The following is a 13,071-nucleotide window of genomic DNA, read 5'->3' on the forward strand; positions in this document are numbered from 1 at the left end:
ATACATATTAAAAAAAATATTTTTTTGTTTTTCGAGATAGGGTTTCTCTGTGTAGTTTGGAGTCTGTCCTGGAACTCACTCTGTAAACCAGGCTGGTCTTGAACTCAGAGATCCGCCTGCCCCTGCTTCCAGAGTGTTGGGATTAAAGGCCTGTGCCACCACAACCTGGCTAAAAATAATAAAAATAATTTTTTAAAATGTTTTTAAAATGCATATATCATACTTCATCTAAAATAGGTTTCTTTGCACATTTTAGTGTTTTTGAATGAGGACAGTTCTTTTAATTAATAACATGTCATAATTTAATGATAGGATTTTTTTATATTGTACATAAGAACTGGATAAAGGGCTCTTCATCTTACAATTGAAAGGAAAAAAAGCAAAGACAATTTGGCCTATTATTCCCTGTACTTTTTTAAGTAACTAAAAAATTCAAAATATTCAAAACTGAAACAAAACAAACAAAAAAAAAAACTTCTTGTTTTTTTTTTTTAAAGCACACCAGGAAAATTCTTTAAAAAATATCTTATTATGTGTGCTGTAGACACATGTGTGTGCGACATTCTAAGTGGTGATCACAAAAAACTCTCTGTTCTGGATTTCCAATGTAGGCTCCAGGGATCAACTGTCAGGCTGACATCGTGAGCACACTTAGCTGCTGAACCATCTCAATGCACCCCCCAAAAAAATTTGTTTTGAATTAACATTTCAAGAAACATACACAGTGAAACAGTAACTCGGTGTTCCCGATTCTAAACAACCTACTGTTCAAAAACAAGTTACTATCCTAAAGAGTCTCTACAGTCTAATCAATAAAACAGCAGTGGGTTTAATCTGGAGAACAGAGAAACAATCTGCTGAAGACACACGCACCCCTCAGAGCTCCCTACTTTAAGGGCATCTGAATTACTACACATCATTTTTCATCTGGGCTTTCCTCCACTTCAATTAGAGACAGCGCCTTGTGTAAATACAGGAGAACAAAAGTGAAGGTTTCAAAACTTTCACTGGTAAATGGCATCCTTCCTTCAATTGACCAGTGAGAGAGGAAAGCTCTGGATTGGGGAAACTGGGAAGTGCTGCTGTGGATAGGAGCTGGCAAAGGGGGCTAAGGAGCCAGGGGGTGTTCGTTTCTAACTTTCCCACTGTGAAATCTAGAAACAGCAATGTCACTTTTACTCTGTGACTGTTCATGGAAATAAAATTCAGATTAAAACCTCATGCACAAATGTCCTGTTCAAAATGATTAAATGAGAGCTATGGTCTAGTTACTGCCCACAGTGCCAGCATGCTGTACACTCAATAAACCAGACTAGAAATACAGAGAGAACACCGAGCTTGACTTCTAGTCTATTAGAATCAAATTAACAAGATAGTTTCCAATTTATTACTAAAAATGTCATTCACTGTAATTTAGAACCAAAAAACGTTGAATCCTCCTTCAACCACAGATAACTATATACGGAAACTGTAAACCTACCTATGCTGAGAGAGGAGACATTACCTGGAATAATTGTAAAATCCTACCTTTTCTTTGCAGCTGGAAAGCATGCTAATAATGCTAAGACAGACTGACTGGACTGAGAGCGCTGGGGACCAGTCTTCTGTTAGAATGGATAAACAGATATGACCATTGCTATACACATGAGGATGGACAGGAATATTCTCACCAGTAAACATGACCTAAGAAGAAATAAAATTCCATTAACGCTCAATACTTTCTACTATTAAAAACTAAAATATTCTGCACATTTAACAAGTAATAATTTTTAAGACATAAAATAAAAACAAATAGATTTCAGTAGCAAATGTCTACTCATCACCAACAATTCAGTAACAACCTCACTGCATAGATGACCATGCAGCAATACAAAGCCCTAGACTATTTTCTAAATTCACTGAAATTTTCTAAATTTGCATTTTTTTTCACTAGGAAAGGTAAACTACATTCAATAGAATGTTGTTTTTTCAGATTCTACTTGTTACGCACACCTGGAATCCCAACACTTGGGCAGTAGAGGCAGGTGAATCCTGGTGAATGGGAGGCAGCATGAACCTCCACACAGTAGTTCCAGGCTAGCCAGGCTACACGCTGAAACCATGTTTGAACACAAAATACAACAAAACAAAAAACCCAAATGCACTAAAATTCCAAAAGTATTCAATGTTAAAACTGCAATAGAAATCAAACAAAGCCAAAGGCCCACTTAGGAGAAAAATAAATGAAGCTGAGTCCTAATTGGCTGCTCGTCTCCGCTCTGCCTTTACTCACTGAAGCTGTTCCTTTAGCTTGCCCTGGCACAACTGTAAACGCCTTCCTCTGCCCTAACACTTCAAGTAAACCACCTGAGCATCCAAACTGGAAAGAGGACAAATCCACATACCCTGCATATTCTAACACAATTCAAAGGCAGGAGATGGATTTAAGATCAATTATGTATGTGTTCCTCTTTATCTTGCAATGCTGCACAAAGAATGCAGGTCCTTGTGCGTGCCCCACAACCGCTCCACTCCAAGCTACAGCTCTAAGAGAAATTATCTGCTTTTATATAAAACTCAAATTAAGTTAACTCACCAATCTTCAAGTACATTTTACAAGGTGCCGTATTAATTCTATAGTTTAGCAGTCATTTCTTAATTAGTGATCTTACCATAGTAAGAAAAACATTAGTATCACTAGGATGAAGACCTGGTTTGAATTCACAATCAGGCTGGGTGTGGCAGCACACCACTGCAGGAGCAACTTCTCGAGCCTGACAGAAGGAATTCTACTCGAGCCTAGAGGTCCAAGGCCAGCCTTGGGAAAACGGTACAAACTTTCTCTCAAACAAACAGCAACAACCACCATTAGGATAAACTCAAAGATGCCACTCAAGATCCATGAGTTCCCACTCATCCACAGTCCTCAGCACAGACTTTACAGAATTGCTCAACCTGTACAGCAAAAGAAGGAGGAGGAGAATTCAAACTTTAAATTCTGACAGAAACCGATGAAACATTTGCTGCTCTGCATGTATCTGGGGGTAGGGGGTGGTTTCTCCTTAAATGAAGAAGACGGCCAATGAAATCAGTTTGGCTAGAGTGAGGTATACCCACATTTAATACAGAATAGATACTGTGAAATTAAAATCAGATAAGGTTTTGGTAGATATCTTAAATATCTAGCCACAAATCTGACTTTATTAAGATTCTTACAGGTCGGGCAGTGGTGGTGCACTCAGGAGGCAAGACAGGTGGATCTGGATCTATGTGAGTTCAAGGCCAGTCTGGTATTTAGAGCTAGTTCCAGGGCAGCCAGGACTACACAGAGAACCCCTGTCTCGAAACGCCAAAAATGAAATAAAAGATTCTTAGAAATATGCACATTAACAAGCTGACTGTCCAAACGAGTAGGCCTCAGACTGTTAAGCTGAAGTTAACACGACAAATCTCTCCAAACTTTCAGCAAGTGCTTTCCTTAGCCTTTAAGACCTGGCCACCCACCTCTACTCTCTCATAATGAGAGAAATCAATTACTTGTCCTCCATACTTGCAGAAGGTTCATTCTTTACCTTTAAGACTGTTCTGAGAAATGGCATTTGTGCAGCTCATGTCACTGCTCTTGTCCTCCTCCCCGCCACCGCCTCCCATTTCCCTCCCCCTCCCCCAATCAGTCCCCCTCCCTCGTCAGCCCAAAGAGCAATCAGGTTCCCTGCGAATGTGACACTTTCTGTGTCCACCCACAACTGCTTTTAGAAGTATGAGCCACAGCTTATGTCAACAGATTGATTTGTAGATTTGCTACACGTCTAGAACAGGAATTTATAAATGTCACAGAATATAGATCTGTCCTGATGATTCATTTATCCTGAAGAGTCATTTGACCAGCAGAGTGTTTTCACTGAGAATTTACTCCCTGGTCACAGTTATTTTTAAAGTATATTCTTCCCACCCCCCAATAAGGTCTCTTTATTAAGAAGTCTATGAGAATAGTGACAGTGTCACCACACACACACACACACACACAAGTTAAGTTTTTACCACGATTATTAGAAAACACACGACAGCCAGACAGATACAAAGGTCATCAGGACACGGCCTAGGCATTCACAGAGCACGAGGAAAGCAGTATCCTCCTTGGAGAGAAATCGTTACCAATGTCCATGAGCTGGCAACTAACAGGAAACCCAGGCATAAGATAGAGTGGTGAACAGCAAGCAACGGCACCTACAAAAAGCAGCAGACAGTCTACAAGCAGAGCAAGGAACAAAATTTAACAGTTCTAACACCAGCGGCCAAAACAAAAATCAAGTCAAGTCCCCCGCTGGGCACTCAGGAGGCTGAGGCTGAGTGGGAGGCTGGGTGGGCAATCAACTAGCATAGCTAAGAGGGTGCAGGCCAACCTGCGCTGTCCGCAGAGTCTGTCTTAAGACACCAACCAAAACAAAATTAACCAATCTCAATTACTAATGTATTCCATGACAGGCAAATGCAGCCAGTGTGAACCGGAGGCAATCAGACACGGGATAACTACTTGCACATATTAAGCAGCCATTACGGCCTAGACACTTTAGAAGCTTGTCTAAGCAGGAAAAGGATGCTTGAATTCCTGAAATAAAACAAAACATTTTTTACAACAGTTTGTTGATGCTAAGTCTTTTCCATTTCCACAGAGTTTCATTATAATCTCTGTCACTATGGCTCTCCGACCATTGGGAAGAGTAACCAAGGCTAACTTTAAGCACGTACCATTTTCCATCTTGTTTAATATCCTGTATGAGTCAAAGGAGAAAAACTGACATTTCTGATGTTTTACTTCAAGTGAGCAGGTTCTGAACTCAAAATGTTAATTCTGGAGTTTAAAAAAAAAATTGGTGCAGTCCCATGTAGCTTGGATTGATATTGCCAGACCACTGAATACAAGTGATTTGAAACTACAACTCAATTTACTTGGTCTCAGGTCAAAATTAGTTATACAATCACATTGTTAAAAGTTAACTGAAGGCCGGGTGGTGGTGGCACATGCCTTTAACCCCAGCAGTTGGGAGGCAGAGGCAGGCAGATATCTGTGAGTTCGAGACCAGCTTCAGGACAGGCTCCAAAGCTACAGAGAAACCCTGTCTCGAAAAACCAACCAACCAAACAAACACCTTGACTGGAAACTAGCCACGCTCCTTGTTGCACAACTTCAGAGGGAAGTAAAAGTACAACTCTAGGACTCAGAATCAGAACTTAAGAGTCCCAAAGCTGCATAAGAAGTCATCCTCAAACAACTACATTTTTACTCACCTCGTCACTACTGCAACTCATTTCCAAAAGTAGAAGAGCTAAGATACAACAACTGCAGGACATACCTAGTCCACATCCAGTTTAAAAATTTAACCAAACCAATATTGGAATAACTTGAGTACCATGAATGTAGTATCTATTAAAATACAACCCGAAAGACATCAGAGTAATGGAAGCCTACCCAGACTATGAGCAACCACAACTAAGTTAGGAGAGGAGAGGAGGGACAAGGCGTCTCCCCACTGCCTAGGCTGTCAATCCTGCCCCGCCCCCAGGCGCTTAAGCATTTCTCCTACAGCAGCTTTAAAAGTACCTAGGGCTATAAGCATGAGCTACTCAAGCCTGACCCACTACTCAGATTTGATATATTCTAACAATAGTTCAATCTGATAGCTGTCAATATCTACAACAATCTAGTATAAAACAAGAATTACTCTAGACATTTAACTATATATTCCAGTACGTTTATACAGTTTACAATAGTCTAGGTATTATTACTAAGAAGAAAACAAGGAATGGAGTTCAGGTAACTTTCATAAACAAAATGCAAGAATTTCTCAACATCAAGCCTAATAATGAAAGACCTTAGTATCATATTTACAAAATACGATATACTATTTACACAAATACAGTACATGTTTCATGAGCGGTCTGGAGAGAGAAAGTTACCTAATATGCATCAAGCTGGGTCCAAACTGTAAACATACAATGAACACAACAAAATAGGATACACACAGGTAGGAGTGCAAGTCAGTGGTTGTTCACCTGAAATGCATGAGCCCTAGGCTAGCAATCAATTTCTAGCATAGGGATGGAGAGGAGGCAGCCAGAAAGACAACCAAACACCAGGCTAGAATTATAAGACAAAGTCCATCTGTCATGCCATATAGATCCCAAGGCTTCCTGTGAGGACAACATGAGGCAAGGTTTTCTCTTGTAATCATCAGAGAGGCTGGGGGCCCACACCTGCAATCCAGCACTCAGGATGTAAACACAGGAAGAGCAGATGTTTCAGATCATCCCTTACTACAGAGCAAGTTTAAGGCCAGCCCAGCACACATGACAGCATGTCCCAACAATAAATAAGTGAATAAAAGTTAAAAGTGTAATAAAAGCTACAGATAACATACAATTCGTACTAATTGACAAAAGAGGCTAGTGAGCTCATCTACATATAGGTATATTATGCAGGCAGATTAGGCTGTCTTTAGGAATGAGGGAGGAAAGGTTGAGAACTTGAGAGAAAGAACGGAGGGGTGCATGGAGAGACGAAAAGAGAAAAAAGGAGGAGACATGTGATATAATTTCAAAAAAATTACTGAAAATGACTAGGGATTGAAGTTTTATGAATTTTCGATGCAGACTTCTCCTTCTAGCACACAAACCCAGATCGTTAACATCTATAGGAATAATTTTCCTATTTGATCATCATACCATGTAGCTTTAAATGTACTTAAAGACTAAGTTTTTTTTTAATTTCATCGTTATTTTGTATGGCTTCAGAATTGAAGGGACAGTGATCTTCCTTGAAAATAATCATTGTCCCTATTATTTCTAGAGAAATTGTGTGCTAAAACAACTTTTCAGCAAAAATCAAATTGGAAAAGGTAAAGTCAGTCTACTGAAACATTGACAAAGTCCTGCAAGTAGCTCATGTTTCTTTGAAATACAATTCTCTGACAAAGGGGTATACAGGAAGTGGGTATCAGAAGAATCAAAGAGGAGGCAGGATGAAAAGTACCGAGGAGTTATAGCACTAAGCTTTGGGAACTTTAGAATTTCCAGAGTCTGACCACATCTCCTAAAGCGGAGGAAGTAACACCCAGCTCCTCCATACTGAAGAGCCTACTTTAATCAGACCCTAGACCTTCCACTCACACCTGCGGCCCTTCGGTGTCTCTCAACACAGACACATGGGAGTATGTGCAGCCAGGCCTAAAAGGCCAAGCCGTTCATGCCCTGCTTTGTTCTTTCCCCGTAAGTCCTCTCAAGACCAGTCCTACCAGTTGAAGAAGGTTCTTCTCTGCCTCTCTGTCTACTCTACACTGGCTACTGCTTCCCATTTTGTTTCTTTTTTTTTAAAATATTTATTTATTTAGTATACAGTATTCTGTCTACTTGTATGCCTGCAGGCCAGAAGAGGACACCAGACATCATTATAGATGGTTGTGAGCCACCATGTGATTGCTGGGAATTGAACTCAGGACCTTTGGAAGAGCAGGCAATGCTCTTAACCACTGAGCCATCTCTCCAGCCCCCTCCCATTTTGTTTCAAAGCAATTCACTGCCCTTCGTGGAGTTTTGATGCCTTTATTCAAACACCTATCAATCTAGCAGCCCCTCCTGTCTGCTGGTCTACCCTCTAAACCAGGTGCAAACTGTTCTCCACACCCTCCACGAGGAGCTGCTGCTGCAGGTCAGCACCACCCCGGCCTGACGCACTCAACAGTCCCTCTGGTCTCCCATTTGCCACCTGTTGCACTGCCTTCTAATTTTAGCTATGACTCCATAACCCTACTCAAGACCTCCCATCTCAGAGCAAAAGTCTGAGTTCTCACAATGGGCTACAACATAAAGGTTCTCTCCTGTCCACATCCTCACAAGCATCTGTTGTTTGTTTCCCTGACGAACAACAACTGACTGGGTGAGATGGACTCTCAATGTAGTTCTAATTTGCATTTCTCTAAGGGTTGGAAGAACTGATCACTTTTTCCAGTCTTTACTGGTCATCTGTATTTCATCTGATTGGACGCTCTAACTTCTTAGCGTACAGCTTGAGTTCTTCCTATATCTCTATTATATTCTGTCAAAGGTACAGTGTACCAGCATCTTCTCCCAGTCTGGTGAGCTGTCTTCATCAACTGTGTGCTCTGCTGTAAAGATGCTTTTTAGGTTCCCGAGACCCAGATGTCAATTGTTAGCCTTATTTCTTGGGCAACTGGAGTTCTACTACTGAGCATGCCCTTGCCCCCTCCTCTCCTGCACTATTTTAATTATTATGTGTCTTTTCGCAAAAGAATGTAAACTTTACATAAAAAAGGCTTTTTTTGTTACTCTCATAAAATTCTTATGTTTTTTTCCTTTTTCTAAATTAAAAAACTGTGTTTGTATACATGTGTTTATGTGTATGTATAGACATGTATTTTCCTCAATCACTCTCAACTTTTATATATCTGTTAAGAGAGGGTATCTCACTGAACTTGGCACTCCCTGATTCAGCAAAACTATGTGGTCAGCAGTCACAGGACTGTCCTGCTTCTGCCTCCCCAGTGCTATGACCACAGTGGGCACTGCCACTCCTGGCTTTCCCCAGGTGCTGGGAACTAAAATCAGGTCCTTGTATCTGCACAGCAACACTCTACTTACAAAACCATCTTCCCAACTTTTTGTTTTGCTTTTTTGATACATGGTATTGTTTTGTTGGCCAGGTTTTTCTAGAACTTTTTGCTCAAGTAGTAGTCGACCTCCTGAGTGCTAGTGTTACAGGCATACACCACCCCACGGAAACTGCGATCTGAGCCAAACAGGTCTGATTTCATGTTACATACTCAGTCCTAACAGACAAGTAAATGCTGACCTATTCAACTAATGAGCAGATTGAAGCCCTTTAAAGGCAACCTATTGTCTTTCTAGTCTCTATATTCTCTTCTGTTTCTCAGTATAAAGGTAAGCATTGGCACAGACTGACTGCTGTTGCTCAAGACAGACTGAACTGAGCAGCTATCTCCCTGGAACGTAGCACAGACAAAGACAAACAGTGTTTACACAGAAAGGCATTGCCTACACAACTGGCATTAACTGCACATTAGTGGAAATGATGATGGAAAGGGGCCTCATGTCTGTTCCTGTAGTAACTGAAAAACACTGACTGGTTTTTGGTTTTGGTTTTGTTTTTAAGCTTTAAAACAAATGTTTAAGCCAAATACCACTATTTAGGCAGGTGGATTTTTCACAGTAAATGGCATATAATGTGCGAAACTAATCAGGAACAAGAGGAAGCAGACAGAAGCTGCACAGTCATGGAGTGATCTGGATGTGTCACAGATGAGGTAGAGGTCATTTCACGATGATGCTGGTCTACTTCAGGACACTCATCAAATTCTATTTTTCTTAGAAGTCACACATTCAGTATTGTTTATTCCGTAGAAAGATTAAAAACTGTTATCTAACAACTGTCAATGTTTCTGTTTCCTCAAAATGCCTGGTAATTGGGTGTCGGCGGAGACTGCTTGTTTGTTCCTGACCACCCAAACCCGAAATAAGCACACAGAAACTGTATTAATTAAAATACTGCTTGGTCCATTACCTTAGGCAAACTCCTGGATAACTCTTATATCTTAAATTAACCCATTTCAATTAATCTGTATATCACCAGGTGGTTGTGGCCTACTGGTAAGTTTCCGTCCAGCGTCTGTCTCCTGCATCAGCTACAAGGCATCTCTCTGACTCCGCCTACTCTCTCTACATATCTTTTCCAGCCTGGCTATATTCTGTTAAGCCATTGGCTGAAAGCAGCTTCTTTATTAACCAATGGCAATAAAACATACTCACAGCATACAGAGGGAATCCCACATCAATTGGGGAACTGAATTCAAAGGAACGTTTCTACCACTTTCCCAGAACAATGGGATATCTAAAAAGGTTCAGTTATTGAAAAACCCTGTAATTTATATGTACACAAATCTGTATTACTGAATCTACTGCACTTGTTTCAAAGCCATAAAAATATGATTAATAAAATAATTTTAATAATTAAAAAATTCTTGCCCTTGGAGTTGTCATTTTCCTAACCAATATAAATTAGAATATACAATTTCTACAACATGGATGCATTACAAAATAAGTTGTTAAAAAGGAATACTAGCATTCCAAAAGAATGGGAATAACTGTCCTAAGGCCTTTCAGATTCCATATACAACATGGCAGAGGGAGAGAAATAACTTGGTTTTCACTCCTGATTGTTCTAACTAGTAACCAAACCATTAATAAGATCTTTCCTTATTAAGAGCTTCAATTTCTTCACTTAAAAAAAAAATTGCCTGCTCTTCCAAAGATCCTGAGTTCAATTCCCAGCAACCACATGGTGGCTCACAACCATCTGTAATGAGATCTGGTGCCCTCTTCTGGCCTGCAGGCACACACACAGACAGACTATTGTATACATAATAAATAAATATTTTTTAAAAATGAATCTATATCATAACCACTATATTAAGAGTTATTAGATGATAAAATCATGATAAAAATTAATTTATAAAATATGATATACAAACATTATCATACAGTAGAATACAGGGAGGTAATCTGCAAAAAATGGTTAACTTTTAACAAGTCTATAAAGGAACTTGATAGCCAAGGAAATAATCGTCCACAGATTTTACTAAGGAAGGGAAAAATACAGGTGGGTGTTGTACTTATGTGTGGATGTATGTATGTAGAGTAGGGGTAGAAGAAATGTAGCCAAGTGCAAGGTTTGATCCCCAGCACTGCAAAAGAGAATTGTTAAACGTTCAATGAGATCATGACTATGCCTACAGAAAAATCCAACAGTGCTGAGGAAAGGTATATAGTACAAGAAGCAGAAACTATTAAAACAATAACCTATTGAAACAATCCAGCTGAAAGATAAGACCTTGTGCTGCAGTCTACATAGCAAGATAAGAAAGAAATGGGAAGACTCACAGACTGCCAAAGGCTTTGAAAAGCTATACAGGAATGAGTGAAAGGACAAAAACAAAGCAGAAGGAAAACAGAATCCCAAAATAAAGAAAAACTTATTATAAATGTTGAACTAGGCATGATAATGCACGCCTTTAATCCCAGCACTTGGGAGGCAGAGGCAGGCAGATCTATGTGAGTTCCAGACCTGTTTGATTTAGTAAGCAAGTTCAAGGACAGCTAAGGCTCTGTGTGTGTGTGTGTGTGTGCGCGCGCGCGCGCGCGTGCACACGCCTTTGAGAGTCTCCCCCGAGTTGAATGCATCTGAGTGCCATATTAGATATTTGGAAGTACGGCAGAAACAGCTGAAGGCACTAAGACACAACTTAAAGACAAATTCCTGGTGAGAAGGGAGATGTCTGTGCTGCTGATTAGTCAGCGGATGCTTACCAGAATACCTAGAGGTTTTAACAGCAGAATCCCTTCCCCTTAAGTTACATAAAAAGGATAAAAGGAGCCTCAAATCTTAACAGCTTCCTGATCACATGCCAACTTCATAATTCAAGGGGTCAACATCTAGCTAACCCTACTTCTTTAAACAATTCTCTTTATAGCACAATGCAATAACTAATTCCCTATTATCTCTTATGGCCAGAAAAAGATTTAATCTACTATATTCACAATATTATGTTCAAAGTAACAATGAAATATGACTTTTCTCAAAATAGCACATTTTAGTCACATACCATAGAATTTAGGTACTGGGTTCATTTTCCAGAAATCCTTAGTAGCAGTAGCAGAGGCCTGCAGTGCTACATTAGCAACACATCTCAAACGTCAAGCTCAAACTGTGAAATCCTGTGCTTAATTCTGTAAGAAGTAATTCTAGTAACTCATCATCTTACAAGTCAGAATCCTGGAAATCATCCCAGAATTTCTTTGTTCTAACCTTCAATTAATTATTTACTAGTTAAATGCCTTTTCCAAACAGTCCATAGGCTGGAGAGAACAGAGCTGTTAAGAGTACTCACTCTTAGCACCCACATGGCTGCTCACAGCAACCTGTAACTCCAGTTCTAGGGATCCAACACCCTCTTCTGACCTCCCAGGGCATCAGACACGGAGTGCACAGACACACATACAAGCAAAACACTAAAACACATATCCCCCCAAAGTTGTTCTTGTTTTGTTTTTTTAAATACCACTACCACCATTATTCCTTGTCTCAGTATTTTTCTCTGTGAAGTCCTGGCTGTCCTGGAACTCAAGCTGCAGACCAGGGCAGACTCAAACACACAGAGATCTGCTTGCCTCTCCCTCCCCGAGCGCTAGGATCAAAGGCGTGCGCCACCACCACCCAGCCCTTAACTAAACTGTGTTTGCCTCAAACTCTAATGATCAGATTTCAAATTGACTTCATGTATTCAGCCTTCCGGAAGGCTGCAAAAAGAACACATCAGTGGAAACCCAAAGACACAGACCTTCTCAAAGAGCCTCTGTATCTTCAGCAGCATCGCGCCCAGGAGAAAGTGCCTGCGGTGTCTAAAAATGCTAGTCTGCCCTCACTGCTCCTGAAACCTGTGCATGATAAAGAGCCTCAAGTTCCTAGAAGCAGAACAATAGAGAAGCCTCTGCCCCAAAACCCTTCACAAAACCCTGCCTTCAAATAAAACAATGCAAAATAAATCTATCTACATATTTACATTGAGTTTCTGATACAGGCTTTCAGGAGGCAAAAATAACCAATTTAGCGTTTTTGCTATAATCTAAAAGTACATTAAAATGTTACATGCAAGGCAATTACCTGAGGAGAGTCAAAAGGATATCGACTACTAAACTTAAACAGAAGTTGAAACTTTTCTCCTTCATATAAGGTACCTGGTGCACCTTCCATGTCTACGATCCACCTAGGACAGGAAAAGACAAACAGAAAGGGAACAAATTTAAAACTTAAAAAGGATTAGGGTAAAGGGAAAACTAGAGGTTACTGGGATGTCAGGCAATAGGCCAGAGTGTGTATGGTGCACTTCACCCAACAACTCTTACACTGCATTTCTTTCTTAATTCATTATTGTTATGTATGTGTTTAAATAAATTTATTACTGTATGGGGGACATGCACAACCACAGCATACATGTAGAAGTC

General features: G+C 40.1%; 1 protein-coding gene across 1 annotated transcript in view; it reads right to left on the minus strand.

Annotated features, from left to right (window-relative positions):
• Ube2w (ubiquitin conjugating enzyme E2 W) overlaps positions 1–13,071 on the minus strand; it is a 53,314-nt gene that overhangs the window by 18,025 nt on the left and 22,218 nt on the right. The window contains exons 3-4 of the mRNA XM_075971435.1: positions 12,731–12,833; positions 1,528–1,683 (exon numbers count right to left, since the gene is read on the minus strand). Of these exons, the coding sequence (XP_075827550.1) occupies positions 1,528–1,683; positions 12,731–12,833 (259 nt within the window). The remainder of the gene's footprint in view (positions 1–1,527; positions 1,684–12,730; positions 12,834–13,071) is intronic.

This window comes from Microtus pennsylvanicus, chromosome 5 (assembly GCF_037038515.1).
Source record: "Microtus pennsylvanicus isolate mMicPen1 chromosome 5, mMicPen1.hap1, whole genome shotgun sequence".
Classification (NCBI taxonomy): domain Eukaryota; kingdom Metazoa; phylum Chordata; class Mammalia; order Rodentia; family Cricetidae; genus Microtus; species Microtus pennsylvanicus.